This window comes from Pleurodeles waltl, chromosome 6 (genome assembly GCF_031143425.1).
Source record: "Pleurodeles waltl isolate 20211129_DDA chromosome 6, aPleWal1.hap1.20221129, whole genome shotgun sequence".
NCBI lineage: Eukaryota > Metazoa > Chordata > Amphibia > Caudata > Salamandridae > Pleurodeles > Pleurodeles waltl.
The window spans coordinates 412,265,852-412,288,270 of NC_090445.1; the positions used below are offsets into that span (position 1 = coordinate 412,265,852).

General features: G+C 45.6%; 1 protein-coding gene across 7 annotated transcripts in view; it reads right to left on the reverse strand.

Annotated features, from left to right (window-relative positions):
- AMPD2 (adenosine monophosphate deaminase 2) overlaps positions 1-22,419 on the reverse strand; it is a 353,387-nt gene that overhangs the window by 47,350 nt on the left and 283,618 nt on the right. For all 7 annotated transcript variants that reach the window (XM_069238351.1, XM_069238350.1, XM_069238353.1 and 4 more), the window contains 2 exons: positions 12,671-12,802; positions 11,676-11,839 (listed from right to left, as the gene is read on the reverse strand). In XM_069238351.1, the coding sequence (XP_069094452.1) occupies positions 11,676-11,839; positions 12,671-12,802 (296 nt within the window). The remainder of the gene's footprint in view (positions 1-11,675; positions 11,840-12,670; positions 12,803-22,419) is intronic.

Genomic DNA, 22,419 nt, shown 5'->3' on the forward strand with positions numbered 1-22,419 from the left:
TGTGATGTACACTGGGTCTGTGGGTGGCGGTTTATATTTTTTATCTACTCTTGGAGTAATGGCTCTCCCTTTGACAGGCTCTTCAAACACTTGTTTGGAGTGTTTTAGCATTCCGGGCAACATTGGCAGACTTTGATATTGACTGTGCGTAGACGACAGTGTATTAAAAAGGAAGTCATCTTCAATGGGTTCTGAGTGAAGGTTGACATTGTGAAATGCTGCTGCCCTTGATACCACTTGAATGTAGCCTGTACTATCCTCAGGTGGCGAGGGTTTTGCTGGATAGCATTGAGGACTATTGTCTGACACTGGTGCGTCGTAAAGGTCCCATGCGTCAGGGTCATCTTGACTCATCCCCGTATGTGTTGGGGATTGCATCATTGGTGGAGTGGCTACCGGTGATAGTTGTGGAGAGTGATGTGGGGATGGTGGTGGTGTTATTTGTTTAGCCACTTTTGCTTGTGGCTGTTTGTCCTTGTCCTTGTTTTGGAAGGCAAGTTTTCGTTTCATTCTGATTGGGGGAAGAGTGCTGATCTTCCCTGTATCTTTCTGAATAAAGAGCCGCCTTTGCGTGTGATCTGGCTCTATTGTCTGTAATTCTTCTTCAAATCTGTGTGTCTTCATTTGAGAGGACAGTCCTTGTTCCTCTGAATAGGAACTAATTTTCGGTTCGGAGGCCGGATGTTTCGGCACCGAAACCTTTTCTGCTGCTTTTTTCGGCTCCGACAAAATCTTTTTGCTTTTCGGCGTAGCGCCCTCTCGGTGCCGACCAATTTCGGTGCCGCTGTCTCGGTGCCGAATCTTTTCGGAGCCACTCTCTCGGGCCCGAGATTGCTGCATGCCTGTATCTCGACCGGAGTCGGATGACTTCGACACCAGCTCGCCCTTTTTCGGTGCCGATGGACGGTCACCTACTTTTCGGGTTAAGCCATGGCCTGTTGGCGGTGGCGTCCCCTGGCTTTGGCAGTCTTTTCGTGAGTTTTTTGTTTTGACGTCTTACTCACGGTTTTTGGCGTTTCTTCGGGATCGACCTCCTCCGAGTCCGAATCCTGGATGGAGAATGTTTCTTCCTCCTCCTCGAAACACCCTTGTCCTGTCGGCGCCGACGCCATTTGCAGTCTTCTTGCTCTTCGGTCCCTGAGTGTCTTCCTCGACCGAAACGCTCGACAGGCCTCACAAGTATCCTCCTTGTGTTCTGGTGACAAACACAAGTTACAGACCAGGTGTTGATCTGTATATGGATACTTGTTATGGCATTTTGGACAGAAGCGGAATGGGGTCCGTTCCATCAGCCTTGAAGAGACACGTGGCCGGGCCGACCAGGCCCGACGGGAATCGAAAACCCCGACGGGCCACCGGAGCTCTTCTCAATTCGGTGTCGATCTGTTGTAACTAACCCGATACCGAACGCAAACAATACCGACGATTTTTCCGAGATTCTAACTAACTTTCCGACCGAAACACAGAGCGAAAAGGAACACGTCCGAACCCAATGGCGGAAAAAAAACAATCTAAGATGGAGTCGACGCCCATGCGCAATGGAGTCGAAATGGGAGGAGTCCCTCGGTCTCGTGACTCGAAAAGACTTCTTCGAAGAAAAACAACTTGTAACACTCCGAGCCCAACACCAGATGGCGGGATGTGCACAGCATGTGTATCTGCAGCTACACATGCCATCGAACGCCTATTTACAAGATAATGCTACTGGGGCAAATTTAACCAGATCTAGGACTCGTGATTTAGAGTGGAGAGTGTCATGCCAGAATGTTACAGGCTCCATACCTTCGTGGGCTGAGGCAGACCTGCCAACTCACACTGTGTGACACATAACATTGACTTCCCTCACATGATCTCCCAGTGAGGAGCCAATATCACACAGTGGCAAGGAAAACAAGCTAAAAACCACTGTAAATAGTGGTTTTCAGCTCGTTTTCGGAGGCTTTTAACTGCCGATGTCCATTAATGGGTGTGAAAACACCACAGGACATCGGCAGCAGCCTCAGAAAGATTTTTTTTTTTTGTACAGCAGGGCGTTTGGGGCCGGGGTGGGGGCAAAAGTGCCTCTTACAAGCCCACTCCTCACACTGTGGGAGTTTTTTGGGAAGTTGGGAGGTCTGCTGAGACAAGTCGATGGACGCTTACCATTGAGGTTGTGACTTATGAAGCTGCGGTTCCTTTTTAATCCTCCTCTCAACAGTTGCGTACACCTGTAAGTCTTCCCTTCTCTTTCTTTTTTTAAGTTACTTATGAGTATTTCAGTCTTCAGATCTTGGGTGCTGTAGTTTGGTGCCCCAACAGAGCCGGCTTTAGGGCAGTGCAACTGGTGCAGCCGCACTTGGCACTGACTGGGGCAGAGGGGCGCTGACCTCGGGAGGGGGTGCTGTGTTTAACAATTAGTCACTATTTAAAACACCTACTGCAGAGTTTCTTGTGCACACAGCTTTCAGGCAGCAATAAAAATGTCAAGATAACTCTTGTGACTAATGTTCCTGCCAGAGAGAGAGATCAGAGTTTTGTCTTGTGGCAGTTTAAACTTGCCTTGAAATAGTACAGAAGGTTAATACCAATCACATATCTATATGTTACGTGATTATCTGAGTGGATTAAAGCTTTTGTCATAGAGATCCTTTTGTTACCGCAGTTCATAAGATACAACCCAAATATAGAAAAGTGACTGTTATGAACTGTCATCAAAGAGCTACATGAAAACTGCAGTAAATAGGTTAGGATGTTATCAGTGGCAGCTGGCTTGTGTTTACAGTGGAAGGGCGGGCAAAATACAGGTGGTACAATAATAAAATGTAAAAAAATTGCATGTACCCTCCTGGCTTGCTGCACAACCTCCTCCTCGTCTCTCCTCGAAGCTCCAACGTGGAACCCAGCAAACTGCACTAACCATTCCTGATGCTGCTCTCATGCTGTTACACAGCATGAGACAAGCGTCAGGCTTCCCCACACTCCAATCCCCATAAACCACACCACTCCAATCTGCTCCTCTCAAATTCAAAACATTCTGCTCCATTCAATCCAGCACAATCTGCCTTACTCAAATCCAAAACAATCTGCCCCACTCCAAACTGCTCCACTCCTCTCCAGAACATTCTGCCCCACGCCAATCGGCCCCATTCCAATGTGCCCCAATTCAAAACAATCTGCCCCACTGAAATCCGCTCCACCCCAATCCTTCCCAATCCAATCTAATCCAATCCAATTCAATCCACCTCACCCCAATCCAATCCACCCCACTCCAATCCAACCGAATCCAATCCATATCAGCCTCCCTCCAATTTCCCCCGCTCCAGTTCAAAACAATTTGCCCTACTCCATTCTAAAACAATCTACCCCACTCCAATCTAAAACAATCTTACCCCTCAAATCCAAAACAATCTTCCGCCTCTAATCCGAAACAATCTGCCTGCTCCATTTCCTAAACAATCTGCCCCAATCCAATCCAAAACAATCTGCCCCACACCAGTCTCCCCCATTCCAATCCAAAACAATCTACCCCACTGAAGTCCAAAACAATCTGCCTCACTCCAATCTTCCCCACTGGTATCCAAAACAATCTGTCCCCAGTGGAACACAAAACAATCTGCCCCTCTCCAATCCAAAACAATCTGCCCCACTCCAAGCCAAAACAATCTGCCTCATTCCAATCTGCCCTCCCCAATCCAAAACAATCTGCCCCACTCCAATCCAAAACAGTCTGTCCCACGCCAATCTGTGCCACTCCAATCCAAATCAATCTGCCTCACACCAATGGGCCCCACTTCAATCTTTCCCACCCCAATCCAAAACAATCTGATCCACCTCAATCCCCCCACTCCAATCCTCCCCAATCCAATCCACCCCAATCCAAATCAATTCACCTCACTACAATCCAACCCACCCCTTCTAATCTACCCCAATCCACCCACTCCAAAACAATCTGTCCCACTCCAAGCCACAACAATCTGCCCAATTTCAATCTGCCTCGTTCCAATCTACCCCACCCCAATCCAAAACAATCTGCCCCACTCCAATCCAAAACAGTCTGTCCCACTCCAATCTGCGCCACTCCAATCCAAATCAATCTGCCTCACACCACTGGGCCCCACTCCAATTGGCCCCACTCCAATCTTTCCCACCAGAATCCAAAACAATCTGCTCCACCCCAATCCGCCCACTCCAATCCTCCCCAAACCAATCCACCCCAATTCAAATCAATTCACCTCACCACAATGCAACCCATTCTACTCTATTCTACCACAAAACAATCCATAACAATCTGCCCCACTCCAAACCAAAGTAACCTGCCCCACTCCATTCCAAAACAATCTGTTCCACTCCATTCCAAAACAATCTGCCCCACTGCAATCCAAAACAATCTGTTCCACCCCAATCCAAAACAATCTACCTCACTCCAATCTGCCCCACTGCAATGCAAAACAATCAGCCTCACTACAATCTGCCCCACTGTGATCAAATACAATCTGCCCTATTCCAATCAAAAATAATCTTCCCAACTCCAATCCAAAACAATCTGCCCCATTCCAATCTGCCCCAACCCAAACTGCCCCACCCCAGCTGCCCTACTTCTATCAACCCCACCCCAATCCCAAACAATCTACCCACACCAATCCAAAACAATTTGCCCCACACCAGTCCAAAAAAGCCTGCTCCACTCCAATCCAAAACAATCTGACCCACTCCAATCCAAAACAATCCGGCTCATTCCAGTCCCCAAAAATCTGCACCACACCAATCCAAAACAATATACCCCACTCCAATCTACCCCACTGCAATCCAAAACAATCTGCCCCACTCCAGTCTGCCCCACTCTAATACAAAACAATCAGCCCCACTCCAACCAAAAACAGTCTGCCCCACTCCATTCCAAAACAATCTGCCCCACTCCATTCCAAAACAATCTGCCCCACTCTATTCCAAAACAATCTGCCCCACTCCAGTCCAAAACCTCCAATCAAACCCACTCCAATTAAGGCCAATTCACCCAACCTCACCCCATACCAAACCACCCCACTCAATGCATTCCACACCACTCAATCCAGTTGACCCCAGACCAATCCACCACTCTCCAATCCACCCCTCTCCAAATCAAACCACTCACCCCAATCCACTCTAATCCACCACACTCCTAACCTCCCAACCCACTGGCTCCAATCTGCTCCACTCTAATCCGAAACAATCCTTTCTCCTCAATCCAACACAATCTGCCGCACTCCAGTCTTCCCCACTCCAATTTAAAGCAATCTGCCCCACTCCAATACAAAACAATCTGCCCCATTCTAATCTGCCTCATTCCAATTTGCTCCACTCCAATCTTACCCACTACAAACTGCCCCACTCCTATCTGCCCTATCTCTATCAGCCTCACCCCAATCCAAAAACAATCTGCCTCACTTCAATCGGAAATAATATGCCCCACTCCAACCTGCCGCACACCAATCCATAACAATCTGCCCCACTCCAATAAAAAAAAACATGCCCACTCCAAACCAAAACAATCTGACCCACTTCAATCCAAAACAATCTGCCCCACTCCAATCCCAAAACATCTGCCCCACTCCAATCCAAAGCAATCTACCCCATACCAATCTGCCCACTCCAATCTGCCACACTCAATCCAAAACAATCTGCCCCACTCCAATCTAAACCATTCTGCCCCACTCACATCCAAAACAATCTGCTCCATTCCAGTTTAAAACCACCAATCGGACCCACTCCAATCTGCCCCACTCAATCCAAAACAATTGGCCCCACTAAATCACAACAATCTGCCCCACGCCAATCCACAATAATCATCCCCTCTCAATCGAAAACAATCTGCCCCACTCCAATCCATAACAATCTGACTCACTCTAAACCAGAACACCCTGCCCCACTCCAATCGAAAACAATCTGCTCCACTGCAATCCAAAACAATCTGCCCCACTCCAATCCAAAACAGTCTGCCCCACTGGAATCCAAAACAATTTGCCCCATTTTCCAATCTGCCTCATTCCAATCTGCCCCACTCCAATATGCCCCCCTAAAAACAGCCCCACTCCAATCTGCCCCACCCTTATTATCCCCACCCCAATACAAAACAATCTGCCTCACTACAATCCAAAACAATCTGTCCCACTCCAATCTTCCCCCATTCCGATACAATCCACCTCACCTCAAACCATTTCACCCCACTCCAATTCACGCCACACAAATCCAATGCAGCCCATTCCAATCTACCCCACTCCAATCCAATCCACCTTAGCCCACGCCACCCCAATCCACTCCACTCCAATTCAGTCCCCCACCTCACTCCAGCACAATCCACCCCACCCCACTACAGCTCAATCCACACACACCAATCCAACCCACTCAAATCCAGTGCAACCCAATCCACCCAATCAAATCCTTTCCACCACACTCCAATCCAATCCACCTCGCTGCAATCCAAATCAATCCACTGCCACTTCAGTCTAATCCAATCCTAATTATGTTAATCCACCCCACCCCACTCAAATCCAGTCCACCTTAATCCACCCCTCTTCAGTCCAATTCACCCAACTCCAATCCATCCCAATCCAAAAATCCAGTCCAATCCACCCAACACCAATCAATCCAATTCACTCCACACCAATCCAATTCCCCCCACTCAATGCAATTCACCCCAATCCACTTAACTCCAGTCCACCCCACCATATCTAATCCAGCCCACTCAATCAAATCCACCCCACTGAATTCAATCCACCCCACTCAATCCAAGTTATCCGCCGCAATCTAGTTCACCTCACTCAATTCAATCCACCCTACCCCACTCTAGTCCACTCTGCTCCAGTCCACCCCACCCCATCTAATCCATTCCACTCAATCCATTCCACCCTGCTCCAATCCACCCCACTCCAATCCAATCCACCACATTTTAGTCCACTCTATTCTAATCCACCCCACTCTAATCCAATCTACCCCACTCCAATCTAATCTACTCCAGTCCACGCCACCCCAATCCAATTCATTCCACCCCAGTTCAGTCCACGCCACTCAAATCCAATCCATCCAGCCCACCCCACCCCACCCCAATCCACTCCACTCTATTCCACTCCACCACACTCTAGTCCAACCCATTCCCACTACATTCCAGTGACTCCAGTCCGCCCCACTCCAGTCTAATCCAATTCACCCTACTCCAATTCAATCTAATCCACCCTACTCCAGTCCAATCTAATCCACTGAACTCCACTCCAAGTCACCCAACTCCAAACTACCCCAATTCAATCCACCCCACACCAATCCAAGTCACCCCACCCCAGTCCTATCACTCCAATTTAATCCACCCACTTCAATCCAATCTAATCTACCCAACTGAAATTCACCTCCCCCATTTCAATCCATCCCATCGAGTCCACCCACTCCAATCCACCTCACTCCACCCCACTCTACGCCAATCCAATCCACACCAAACTACTCCAATCCAATCCACCAGACTACCTCAATCCACTCCAACCCACTCCACCCTATTCCGCCCCACTTCACTCTATGACACTGCACTCTATGACACTGTCTGCCACTGAACCACTGAACCCTACTCAACTTTACCACAATCTACTCCCCATTCTCCTCTCTACGACACTCTACTTCAACAAATCCACTCTACAGCACTACTCCCCGACTCCACACCACTAACTTTTAGCCATGCTGAACAGCAGTTGCACTGGTGTACATCATGGTATAGACACATTGCCAAGCAAATAGCTCATGTAAAAGCAAGAGCTATTGGCTTTGCCAATTCTTGTTTAAGCTTGTGGAGATTGAGTGATTTGCCCAGAATCACAGGAGGTTGAGTCAATGCAGATACTCCAGTCTGTTTCCCCAGTTCGGCAGCTCTGGACTCTCCCTAGGTCTTTTAATTGGATTCCAAAGAAAATCAGGGAGTTCTGTAAAATTCTGCAGAAAGGAAGGTGCCTTATCCCTAAATGTCACTTTAATTTTTCTCATGCTGGAAAGTAGAGTTTGACACACTATGCTGTTTCCTACATCTTGAGACATTATCCTGGTACCAGGATGGCAGCTCCTGTTTCTTTTTATCCACCACAAGTTGAGTGCACATCAGAACTTCACTGTAATTTACTGTAATATAAATGTAAATACTTTGGGAAAACATCAGGTCCAAAGACACTCATCTGGCTCCCCATTACAGCAAAAAATCTCTGCTGAGTGCACCCCTTATATTTTCAGTCCATGCATTTCTTGCATGCAATAGCAAAGCCACTGGATAGGCAATGCATGGAGTAAGGAGAGACAGAAGGGAGAAAGGACAAGCATAGAAGGACAACGAGGGGAAACGGTAGTGAAAAAGAGGTGAGGAGGGATAAAAAGAGAGAGAAGTAGTCGTATAGAAAAAATAGGGTATAAAAATGAAAGCAAGACAGAGAACTGAGGGACAAAAAAGGTGAGAGACGGTGAAATGTAGAGCCAGCTGTTCAACAGAGATGAGCGAAAAAAGCAATATTCCTGGACAAAATATAACAAAAAGAGATGGACTATTGAGAGGGATCAAGAGGAGATGGGGAACATAATAAACTCCATTACTAATTGGATAGATTATTTTCACGTTATTTCTTTACCCTGAGTTACCGATACTAAGGGGGAGGGTACATACACCTGATTGCGCAATTTTGGAGAAAGATAAGCAGAAATTTGTGTTTCCACACTTATTCTCACATGTTTTTGTTCAGCATTTCATCTGGTCTTTTCAGTACGGGTGGGCAAAATATTCCCTTTCCGCTGGCAGAATTGCGAGAATTTTGGTGACTCTGCATTACTCTGGTAATGCAGAGTTCCGCTCAAATTCCGCCAGTCACCACCTGTCAGAATTGTTTCTTCACCCAGAGTTAAAATACTAAGGGGGAGGGTACATACACCTGACTGCGTAATTTTGGAGAATGATAAGCAGGAATCTGTGTTTCCACACTTATTCTCACATGTTTTTTGTGCAGCATTTCATCTGCTCTTTTCAGTACGGGTGGGAAAAATATTCCTTTCCGCCAACAGATTGCCAGAATTTTAACGACTCTGCATTACTCTTGTAATGCAGAGTTCCGATCAAATTCCGCCAGTCACCATGTGTCATAATTTTTTCTACTGTACAGCTTAAGAATGGTAAATTGGCGAGCATGTGTGCAATTATTTTGCTAGGAGGATGCTAGGAGGCTATCTGGTGAGATTTTTCTAATGAGGGCGGTCGTGAACATTCATGGTCGGAAAGGCTGCTGCTCGAGTAGAAAACCTACTTGAGAAGCAGAATAATCAGCTCAAGTAGCTGCACCCTCTTGGCGTGCCATGTGGTGCCGTCTGTGCTTATTTTTCAGAGCGGAATGCACTCCTGGCTCTAAATTACAGCTCAAGCAGTGCAACGTGCCTATTTCAGCACATTGGCGGACCTCCACAGAATTTTGCTGAGTTTTTATATAACTCCGTGGAGTCAAATTCTGTGAGTTCCGCCCACCCCTAGTTTTCAGCTGCTTTTAGCAGTTGTAAAACTCCATGTGGTAATCATTGTTATGGGCTCTAGCGGAATTACTAAGCCGCTCAAAATGAGGGCCTTATGGGGGCAATTTAGACCAATGGATGAAATTCTTGCAGGAAACATCTCTATTCTCTATAGAAATAATATTTACTCTGTACAACAGGGGTATTTTTGCACCATATTAATATTGTTTTTTGCACCCATTTTGGTTGTACTGAAATCCAATTTTTTACTTTTTACAAAGAAAGGTAGGGCAAAAATTGGAGCAAGGACAATCTAAACGCAGCTCGTAGTATGTGGTACAGATGAATGGATGCAAATACTGCCTGTCCTATTTTAGCCTTAATACACAGATCTAAATGACACCTTGAAAGAACTGAGGCAGATTCTCACCCACCCCTTAATGCATGTGAGTAGTAGTGACGCAGTGAGCTTCTGCAATGTGACAAATCAAGTGGTGGTCAGACACCCTCACTTGGGGACTGAGACAAACAAGTGAGTGGATGTACACAAACCAGAAGGTTGTCACCAACAAGGTGGAAGGAGTAAGCTCTAAAACTCTGTATAACAAGGGTCCAGCATACACTTCAATGCTATTTATTACATTAGTATTAATATTGTTGTTAATAATAATAATAATAATAATAATCATCAGCATCATCATCATCATCCCATGCCTCGCTCCTCATCCTGCATGGCAAATCAAGTGCTTAGGTGCGAGTAGCTTATAGTTGGTGGGCGAATCACCCTTTCTGAGAATGCAGGGCAAAAGGTTGGCATAACAGATTTAAAAGTTCTGCTGCCAAAATATTAGTGAGCTAATACAAGCCCTGACAAAACCAAAAGGTCTGGCCTTGAAAATTATGATATGATGGGTACATTTTTTAATGCAAGCATATGCCATAAAAATAAGGAAAAAATAAGAAAACATGCTGCTACCTTTAGGCAGCCTTTTACTTGCAATAAAGAACTGCAATTAAACAAACAATTAACTATTACATATATGTTTAACAGAACAGAATTGCTGCTTTCTACCAGGCAAGTGTATGTGGAACAGCTATAGAAGCTCTTTTCAGTTTTGATGCACATGACAGGAATATGGAATTCTGATGCTGCAAAGAAAATGTACTATTGCCTTTGTATTACTGTAACCTAATCACATAGCATAAACAAGGATGACTAAACAACACACAAATAAAAATAATTGAAAGAAAAAAAACACTGGCAAAGTGAACTAGTGGTTCACCAGCCCTCACACTGTAGTAAACTTCTTTTAAGTAGGTATTGTACACTTGATAGGTAAAAATGCTGTCACTCACAGTGGAAAAGAGCCAATGGCTGAAGCGGGCTGAGCCACTGCTCCATGCTAAGCACTGTGGTGGGGGGTAGCAGAATTTGAGTGAAGCTGAACAGGTCAATAGATAAAGCAAGCTGACCCAAACCCCTCTGTTTCATTTATGAGTTGTTGTTATTATTACACGAGGCCGGTGAAACGTAAAAAGGTGTGTTAAAAGTGATGAGTGTTGGAAGCACCCCCCCATTAGTGGTGCTGTGACATATTAGGAATGTAGAACCAGTATCAAGATTGATTAGTGTGTGTCACTTGCAGCAAGCGCGTGGCGGGTCGACACAAAACAAGTGGGACAAGATGAAATTAGAAGAAAAAAACAAACCTTACTGCGAGCCGCCGCGCTGCTCTGCTGGCCCCTCTCGCAGGCACAGGCTCCCAGCCTGCCCTGCGTGAAATCCTAACGCTGCTCTCATGCTGCTGGCAGCATGAAACCAGCGCTAGCATTGGCTGGAGCGCCCTGGCTTGGTGCGCTGAAGCAGACTGGGAGCCTCTGCCTGCTGTCTCCAACCTGGCAACACAGTGCCGGGTTGGAGAGAGCTCAATGCGCATGTGTGTTTGGCCGTCCCTGTCACGCCCCATGGCCCGCCCCTTTAACAATAAAACGATAATAAACATAGTTTATTATCGTTTTATTGGTAAAGGTTTGCGGCTGCTGCTGCTGGCGGGGGAGGGCAACGCTCCTCCTCCATAACGGAAGAGCCGCCACTGGTGTGCTTGCACACGGCAAGCTTAAATGCATTGAGATTGACAGCAATGTGTGTTTCCTTATTACAGGTGGATGGAAGTGTGCGTGTGCAGATGCTGTGAAGTACTCACAAGAGTCGAGGCACCTGGATTAGCCAGCGTACGTTGTTAGAATGCACCTTGTGGTTTACAGCCCACTGAGCCAAGCTGTCCCATTCATTCATGGAACGACCATAGATGGAAAGACGAAGTTCGGCATTCTGGTACTTGCTCTCCTCTAAGTCCGCCATTACCTCCTGTGGAACAAAAGTACTTTCAGGGCAAACAAGCACTTCCAGTGTAGATGCAAAGTAGCATATAGGACAAGAAACACAGCGACTTACAGAAAAATACTGGTTGCATCTGAAAGGTACATGGTCAAACAGAGGGACAGGGAGAGAACTGACAGACAGACAGTAACCAGACAAACACTGGGACAGACAGACACACAGACAAAAGGAGAGCAGATAAGAGGACCACTAGATAGACATTTGGAAAAAGAGACATACCCAAATAAATTAGATGAGGAATAACAACCATGGTATGCAGTGAACCACTAACAGACAGAAACAAGGATAGTCATTAAACTGACAAAAGTATTGTCAGAATGGCCTTTGTACAAAAAGTGATCCCTCGTGGCCCAGCATGGGGCTCTGTGTAAACATTGGCTCCTAAGACCCACAGAGTTATTGTAATGCACAATTCGGGCTCTCGATCTCCACAGTGATTGTAATTTACACACTATGGATTCAATGCAGAAATTGGCTGTCAGACTAAGCTCTAAATGGATCAGTGCACACTGGCTTCTCGGGCGCCAAGGCCAGTCTCAGAGTATGTCTGGGGCACTAGTTCAGTGGCAGGCCTGAGTTCACACATTAACCTTATAGATCCAGGGGTCATTTTAGTGTGCAATTCTTCCTCTCCGGCCCCAGGATCATCCCACTGATAATCATCCCTCTGAGATCGGCTTCCGGGTAGATCTCAGTGCTCACACGTATGACTGGCATAAGAATACGTCTCACTGCAAACATTAGCCCTTACTCCTCAGGGTAGGACTCATGCTCCACTGACTGAATGCTGCTCCTTACCTTAATGATATGAGCAAAGTATTTCCCTGAGACACAGTTGTCCGTCTTGATGAAGATCTCACGCAGAATGGACTCTCCAATTGGGTTGTATTTGGCATTAAACTTATCGAAGCGGTGAAAGGTGTTACGGTCCTGAGGGAGTACAAGAAATTGGATAAAATCTATTATATAAACATGTACCACTTTCCACTTACAGAGCCCTTCCGTTTTCTAAATCTCCCTAAGAATTTAGATTTTCTTTAAAACAGTTACTTCCCTGCATTCATACTTCTATGAGAAGTCATGTATTTTAACATGTCTTCCTACATATCAAGGACGATTACAAAACCTTTAAACTTGAGCACTTTTTCAAAGTAACACTTGGAAGGGCTAGGCTTCTGCAGCTTCAAAATATTGATTCCCGATATGGCTTCCCTCAACAACAACCACAATTGTTAACTTCTGACATAATATGTGTGATTCTGTTGGATACTTCCAACTGCAGATTCCTCATCCTTTCAAGTTAGCACAGGCATCAGACTTGGTATGGAAGGTGGTCTGCAGTAGCTCCACAGGCCAATAGGTGGTGCCTCTGGACCTTGCAGTGGGTTTGCCCAGCCTCTGGAAATGATGATGCAGAGTCATATATAGTCACCACACATGCGTACTGACATCAGTTCCTTTTTTCCTGCACCTTTCGATGCGGATACAGAGCACCGCTGCAAATCTTTTTGTAGGTTCACCGACTTAAAAAAACATTCTTACAACAGTGAGCTAGGGAAAAGTTATTCTCCAAACACTACAGGCTTTAAATCTTGCATGTCTGTAGGAAGTATATATTGGTCAATGTTAGAAATGGGGTCTCTAGTTGGCAGAGGTGTACACCCTTGTCCAGTATGGACCACAATCCTAGTTAGGATAGATCAAACATAATCCAAATTATCCTATGCCCACCCTCTGGTAGCTTGGCACTGAACACTCAGGCTTAACCTAGAAGGCAATGTGTAAAGTATTTGTGTAATAAACTATGCAATAACACAGTGAAAACACCACAAAAATACACCACACAGGTTTAGAAAAATATAAGATATTTATCTGGTTAAATTAAGGTCAAAACGAGAAAGATTCAATGAGCACAAGTTGAGATATCACTTTTGCAAGTTTAAAAAGAGTCTTAGATCTTAAAAATCAACAGTTATCTCTTGTTTGCACAAAGTACCTGGTTTACGTCGAAATTACCATGCACGGAGACAGCAGAAGAGGAGATGAGTGGAAAAATTAGGTGTGCGTCAGATTTTCCGATGCGGCACAGACGATGCACGTTTCTTTCCATGCTGCAAGGGGCTTTGCGTTGATTAGAGGTGCGCAGTCTTGGATCCTCTGCGATGCGGGGTTCTTTGACGCCCAGGGACAAGGCGGGGAAAAATCCTGGGACTGCGGGAACAAGTCACAGGCGTTGCATTGATCCGGTAGGTGATGAGTTGAATTTTCTGTCGCACGGCAGGCGCTGCGTCGATTCTTCACTCAGGAAGTCGGGCTGCGTCGTTACGGCTTAGCTTTGCGTTGATCCGGTAGGGCCGTGCATTGAATTTCTGGTCACAACACAAGCGCTGCGTCGATCTCCGTTCAGGAAATCGGGCTGAGTCATTCCGTTCGGGTGTGAGGTAATTTTCTAGTTGCAAGGCAAGCTGTGCGTCGTTTCCGGCATGCTGTGCGTCAATTTTCAGTACACAAGGAGTTTCCTTGAAGAGATGAAGTCTTTTTGGCCCTGAGACTTCAGAAAACAGGAGGCATGCTCAATCCAAGCCCTTGGAGAGCACTTCTCAGCAAAGTCAGAGGCCAGCAAGGCAACAGCAAGGCAGCAGCCCTTCACAGCAAAGCAGTCCAGGTGAGTCCTTTGGGCAGCCAGGTAGTTCCTCTTGACAGGTTGCAGGATCTGGTCCAGAAGTGTCTTATTTGGTGAGGTCAGGGACCCGGTTTATATACCCAAAAATGGCTTTCAAGTGGGGGAGACTTCAAAGAGTGGTTTTGACGTGCACAAGGTCCCTTTCAGTACAGGTCTGTCTGCCAGTGTCCTAATAGGGGGTGTGGCAGTCAACTGTTTGTGGGGCAGCCCACTAGCCTTTGAAATGTAAGTGTCAGGCCCTCCACCCTCCTAGCCCAGGAAGACCCATTCAGTATGCAGATGAGTGCAGGTGCGACTGAGTATCATGTGTTTATGGTTGTCTGGGTGAAATGCACAAGGGAGCTAGCTGTCAACCAGCCCAGCCAGACGTGGATTGGAGACAGGCTGTAAGGCACAGATGTATTTTAAGTGCAGAAAAATGCTCACTTTCTAAAAGTGGCATTTCTGAAATAGTGATATAAAATCCAGCCTCACCAATAAGCAGTGTTTTCCATTACTATTCTGGACATAATAAACCTGACTTGTTGACCCCTTTCTGATCAGAATCTACCACTCAATCAGAATATGAGGGTAGCCCTAATGCGAGCCTATGAAAGGAGCTGGCCTCACAGTAGTCTAAAACTAATTTAGGAGTTTTCCACTACCAGGACATATAAAAAACACCGGTATATGTCCTGCCTTTTACCTACATAGCATCCTGTCCTATGGGTTACCTAGGGCCTACCTTAGGGGTGATGCATATGTAGAAAAAGGGATGTTTAAGGCATGGCAAGTACCTTTAAAGGCTAAGTCGAAGTGGCAGGGAAACTGCACCCACATAGGCCTTGCAATGGCAGGCCTGAGACATGGTTAAGGGGCTACTTATGTGGGTGACACAATCAGTGCTGCCGGCCCCCTCGTAGCATTTGATTTACAGGCCCTAGGCACATGCAGTGCACTTTAGTAGGGTCTTATAAGTAAATCAAATATGCCAGATGAGAATGAACCAATGTTACCATGTTTAAGGGAGAGAGCATATGCACTTTAGCACTGATTAGTAGTGGTAAAGTGCGCAGAGTCCTAAAACCAGAAAAAACAGTGTCAGAAAAGTGGAGAGAGGCAGGCAGGCAAAACACTGGGGGATGATCACCCCTAAGGCTGTCAGGTCTAACAGTCATGAACTCACACAATGTCTGCTTTAGTGCTTGGGTTCCAAGCATGGCTAAAAGTCCTGTGACAAGTGCTTCCTGATGCACCTGAAGGCTATCAGGGAGTGCACATCTAAACTATATGTCGCCAAACACAAGAAGCAAGGTTGGTCACATTCAATGTCCTGGGCCAGCTCCCGAGTCTAGGTTCCAGTCCAGGTTACTGTCCTCGGGTAAGTCCAAGATGATGTCGAAAGACAAGTCACAGTGAGGGCACAGAAAATCTAAACAAGAGCCCACTCCATCCACCTTTTCCCGCTGAAAAGGGAGGTCATACCACCTGGATTCCAAGGACCAGACTTCACCACCTTCGTCCAATTTTGATCCTACTTCACAGGAGGAGTTGATGCACCCCAAACTGAATCTAAGGCAGGCTGAGGCCTTTCAGGAGACACTGCTGTAGTTTTTCAGACACTCTGGGATGTCCTTGAGGCGCCCTTCAAGCCCCACTGATTCACAAGGGCCACCAGTTGGACTTTCATGGCCATGGTCCACCACAGCCCCGACTGATCCAGTTAGAGACCTGTCCTGCAACATACTGGCAGCAGGCCCCACATCAAGGTGTTTGTTGATGGCAAGACACGTGTCCTGGAGTGTTCAGCTCTGGCCTCAGGCCTGGAGGAGCTAGTTCCAGACCTGGACCCAAAACCAAATGTGGTTACGGAGCAGAATTTGGCAGGATCTCAGCCAATGTGATATTCTGAAATTTCCATAGTGCTGTCTCTACCTGTGGAAACCCCCCCTATGATGCCCTTACCTAGATGCCAGTTTTACAGATTGTTAGATCTGATTCTACAAGATAGTCTCAGCATGTTCCTCATGATGAGGATGATGACGAAGAGGTGGACAATATAAACCTTCCTCACTACATTGAGGTTGGTCTCATCCTATGACTCAAAAAACTTCTTCTGAGAAAAACAACTTGCAAATGTCCGAGCCCAACACTCATTTGCAGGAGTATGTAGAGCATGTGTATTTACAACAATATATGATATGAACACTGTTTTTCTCAGTACAATTACTTGTGCATGCCATGTGTGTGAGCTGCAGGTGCTGTAGGTGGGGACGATGTATAGCACCTTCTACCCTGACAACTTGGTACCTGAACATCGTATATATATATTAGCTAGTGGCTATCGCCACTATAGTTAGGACCTAGTTTCCATAGAAAAAGCGTTTTTTCAGTTGCCTATATCTTTGGCGCTGGTTAATGAATCTTCACGATTTTCTTTTTTTAAACTTGACGCTCATGTCAGCTGGTTCTGGAATGTTTTGGGATGATCTGTCAATCGGGGGCCAAGAAAATGGGGGGGGGTCCTAAAATGTGTTTTCCCCATGCTAATTCTCATAAACTTTTTAAACAGGTCTACAGCCCGAACTGCTGGATGAAATTACATCAAAGTTGGTAGAAAGGTAGCTCTTGTTCCACAAAGCCCCTTTTTTCTTATTTGGTGTAAATCCATTCAGTAGTTTTTGAGATATTAAAGAAAATTCAAATTTGTATTTATGGAAATGTGAAGGATCCACAAACCCTCCCAATCTTGTGCTGATATCTGCTTGCCTACCAACACTTCAACAAGCAAGTGTTGGCAGCCATCTTGGGACTCGGCTTTCAGCTGAATCCTTGATAAAAAGATACAAAATAAGAAAAGGGGCCAGTATAGGGACACCCTGACCCCTTAGCTCTGGAAAAACACTTTTAAAAAAAAGATTTTGCAGCAAATCTGCTGCAAATTGTTTTTTTTTAAAAAGCATGGTCTCCTGCAATTTTTTTATTATTTAAGCCCCGGATGGGCCAGGTCCCAGTGGCATATGAAAAATAAAGGAGGGTGGCACATGGGTCCCCACTCCTAGGGCATATTTATGCTCCAGGAACTGCCACCTCCCCAGGGTTTATATTTATTAGTATACATTAGTATGCACCTCCCTGGGGTAAAATTGCTTGGGGATTGTATGGGGTCCAGGGGACCCTCCCAACCCCCGGGGTGCCGCCACCTCCCCCGGGCTAACATTCAGTTATATATGCGGGGCCTCGCACCCCCCCACCCCACTCACAGCCCCATGGACCACCACCTCCCCGGAGCTACATCTGAAATCTATGCAGGGGGCCCGTGCGCCCACCCGTGCGGCCTCCGGGACCACCACCCACCCGGGGCAATTCATTGTAATTAAGGTGGGGCCATGTGGACCCCAGCAACCCCAGGGACTGCCACCTCCCCAGGGCTGATATCTAATATAATGAAGGTCTGTAGTGAACTCTCTGGCCCGGGGACCACTACCTCCCGGGGCTAAATGCAAACATAATAGGGGGGACTGCGTGCCCCTCCACCCCCTTGGAGCCAAAAGTGGCCCTGGGGACTACCACTCTCCAGGACCGGGTACTGCTATGTATTGGGTTGCCCACCCATGGGCATAGCTGTTTATTCTGATTTGGAGGGAGCTTTGACAGCAGAAGTGCAGGCAGGGAAACAGAGGAAACTTGCTCTCACAGACAGGGAGCTGCATTTTTAGCAGCTCCCTGTCTGTGACAGAAAGAACCGCTCCCGCAGGAGACAGGGAGCTGACTGTGAATGCAGGGGCCTTGAGGCTCCCCCCTCAATCCCATTGCACACTGGGTGCCCGGAAGGCGCACAGGAAAGGTGGATGGGCCCCAGGGGTGGGGTCCCCGGGGCCAAACTCAGCTGAGGGCGGGGGGGCACTGTGCGATAAGGGGAATTGGCCGCAGCCAACCCCCACCATGTGCGGCGGTTGGTGGATTCACTGAAAAAAAAACAAAGGTTATAGGGACGTTGTAGTTAGGAAATAGAATTTAAAAAACCTTAGAAATTCACTTAAAAAATAAAGGTTACAGGGACATTATAGTTAGGTTCTGAATTTACTCGCACAAAACCAGAGAAATTCAGCAGTTATAGAGTTATTTCAAATAACTATAACTCGTGGCCTAAGGTAACTATGGCTTGCGCCCTCGTCATGCACTGCTAATTACCCCCGATATTACAGCACTCATGACAACTTTTATAACATCAATAAAAATAACAATGAAACATTAGAAGTTAAATTGTTGAAGAAAAAACTGTGCATGGCTGGGGCGCGAGTTGTAGTTACCTTAGGCCGTGATTTATCTATAACTATAACTGGTTTTGTGCGTAAATTCAGAACCTAACTATAACATCCCTGTAACTTTTGTTTTTTTAAGTGAATATATGGAAAATGTCACTTACCCAGTGAACATCTGTTCGTGGCATAGGACGCTGCACATTCACATGCTGTGCATTATCCTGCCATCTAGTGTTGGGCTCGGAGTGTTACAAGTTGTTTTTCTTCGAAGAAGTCTTTTTGAGTCACAAGACCGAGGGACTCCTCCCTTTCTGCTCCATTGCGCATGGGCGTCGACTCCATCTTAGATTGTTTTCCCCGCAGAGGGTGAGGTAGGAGTTGTGAATTTACTACAATGGAGTAAATATGTATGTACATAATGTGTACTAAAATAGTATTTATTTACAAATTTACAATTTTCATTCAACTTAAATGGCTACAGGCTCCCGGGGAGGTGGGAGGGCGCATGTGAATATGCAGCATCCCATGCCACGAACAGATGTACACTGGGTAAGTGACATTTTCCGTTCAATGGCATGTTTAGCTGCAGATACACATGCTGTGCATAGACTAATAAGCAGTAATCTCCCCATAAAAGCGGTGGCTTAGCCTGTAGGAGTTGAAGTTGTCTGAAATAATGTTCGTAATACAGCCTGTCCTACTGTGGCTTGTTGTGTTGTTAACACATCTAAACAGTAATGTTTTGTGAATGTATGAGGCGTAGACCATACAAACTTACAAATTTCTGTCATAGGTATATTTCCTAGAAAAGCCATTGTGGCGCTTTTTTTCCTAGTGGAATGTGCTCTTGGTGTAATAGGTAGATCTCTTTTTGCTTTAAGATAGCAAGTTTGAATACATTTCACTATCCATCTGGCAATGCCTTGCTTGGATATAGGGTTTCCTGCATGAGGTTTTTGGAAGGCTACAAACAATTGCTTTGTTCTGTCAGTGTAATACATTAGTGCTCTTTTTATGTCTAATGTATGTAAGGCTCTTTCAGGTACTGAGTTTGGTTGTGGAAAGAAGACTGGAAGTTCCACTGCTTGGTTTAGGTGGAATGGTGATATAACCTTTGGTAAGAATTTGGGATTTGTACGGAGAACCACTTTATGTTTATGTATTTGTATAAAGGGTTCTTGTATAGTAAATGCTTGTATCTCACTTACTCTTCTAAGTGATGTGATAGCTATTAGAAAGGCTACCTTCCAAGTTAAGTATTGCATTTCACAAGAGTGCATGGGTTCAAATGGTGGTCCCATGAGTCGTGTTAATACAATATTAAGGTTCCACGAAGGTACTGGTGGTGTTCTCGGGGGTATGATTCTTTTTAGTCCTTCCATAAATGCTTTGATGACTGGGATTCTAAAAAACGATGTTGAATGTGTAATCTGCAGATAGGCAGATATTGCTGTGAGATGTATTTTAATAGAAGAGAATGCTAGTTTAGACTTTTGTAAGTGTAATAAGTAACTTACAATGTCCTTTGCGGAAGCATGTAGTGGTTGAATTTGATTATTGTGGCAGTAGTAAACAAACCTTTTCCATTTGTTTGCATAACAATGTCTTGTAGTAGGTTTCCTAGCTTGTTTAATGACCTCCATACATTCTTGTGTAAGGTCTAAGTGTCCAAATTCTAAGACTTCAGGAGCCAGATTGGTAGATTGAGCGATGCTGGATTCGGGTGTCTGATCTGTTGTTTGTGTTGCGTTAACAGATCTGGCCTGTTTGGTAATTTGACGTGAGGTACTACTGATAGATCCAGCAGTGTTGTGTACCACGGTTGGCGAGCCCAGGTTGGTGCTATGAGTATTAGTTTGAGTCTGTTTTGACTTAGTTTGTTTACCAGATAAGGAATGAGTGGGAGAGGGGGAAAAGCGTAAGCAAATATCCCTGACCAACTGATCCATAACGCATTGCCCTTGGACTAAGGGTGTGGGTACCTGGACACAAAGTTTTGGCATTTTGCTTTTTGTTTTGTTGCGAATAGGTCTATTTTTGGTGTTCCCCAGCGTAGAAAGTAATCTTGTAGGATCTGGGGATGAATTTCCCATTTGTGTGTTTGTTGGTGATCTCGACTGAGATTGTCGGCTAACTGGTTTTGAATGCCTGGGATGTATTGTGCTATTAGGCGAATGTGATTGTGAATTGCCCAATGCCAAATTTTCTGTGCTAAGAGACAGTTGTGACGAGTGTGTCCCTCCTTGTTTGTTGAGGTAATACATTGTCGTCATGTTGTCGGTTTTGACAAGAATGTGTTTGTGGGCTATCAGTGGTTGAAATGCTTTTAATGCTAGAAACACTACCCACAGTTCGAAATGATTTATGTGCAGTTGTTTTTGTTGATTGTCCCATTGCCCCTGTATGCTGTGCTGGTTGTGTGCTCCCCACCCTATCATGGAAACATCTGTTGTGATCACGTGTTGAGGCACTGGGTCTTGGAATGGTGCCCTTGGTTTAAATTTATAGGGTTCCACCATTGAAGCGAGGAGTGTGTCTGGCGGTCTACTAACACTAGATCTTGGAGTTGACCCTGTGCTTGTGTCCATTGTTTTGCTAGGAACTGTTGTAAGGGCCGCATGTGTAATCTTGTGTTTGGGACAATGGCTATGCATGAAGACATCATGCCTAGAAGTTTCATTACAAACCTCACTTGGTAGTGTTGGTTTGACTGCATGTTTAATGCTATATTTTGGAACGCTTGTACCCTTTGTGGACTTGGAGTGCCAATCGCTTTTTGTGTGTTGAGTGTTGCTGTATCTGGGATGGCTGCATATGTGATTTTTGGTAATTTATAGAAAACCCTAGTTTGTGTAGAGTTTCTATAACGTATTGCGTGTGAAGAAGACACTGTTGTTGAGTGCTGGTTTTTATTAACCAATCGTCTAGGTATGGGAATACGTGCATGTGCTGTCTCCTTATATGAGCGGCTCCTACTGCAAGGCAAGGCATTTTGTGAATACCCTTGGGGCTGTTGTTATCCCGAACGGTAACACCTTGAATTGATAATGCACACCGTGTATTACAAACCTTAAGTATTTTCTGTGCGAAGGATGTATGGGTATGTGAAAATATGCATCGTTGAGATCTAACGTTGACATGTAGTCCTGTTTTTTGAGCAAGGGAATCACGTCTTGAAGTGTTACCATGTGGAAGTGATCTGATTTGATGTAGAGATTCAGCGTTCTGAGGTATAATATGGGTCTCAACGTTTTGTCCTTCTTTGGGATTAGGAAATATAGTGAGTAGACACCTGTTCCTTTTTGATGGTTGGGTACTAATTCTATTGTTTGTTTTTGTAACAATGCTTGAACTTCTAGTTGTAACAGGTCTAAGTGTTGTTTTGACATATTGTGTGCTCTTGGGGGCACCTCTGGTGGGAAATTTATGAATTCTATGCAATAACTATGTTGGATAATGGCTAGGACCCATGCGTCCGTAGTTATGTTTGTCCAGTTTTTGTAGTATGCAGTAAGTCCCCCCCCCCCCACTGGTGTTAAGTATTGGGGGTTTGTGACATTGAAGTCACTGTTTGGTTTGACTTGTTTTAGGGCTTTGGAATTTTGCCCTTGCTCTTGGGA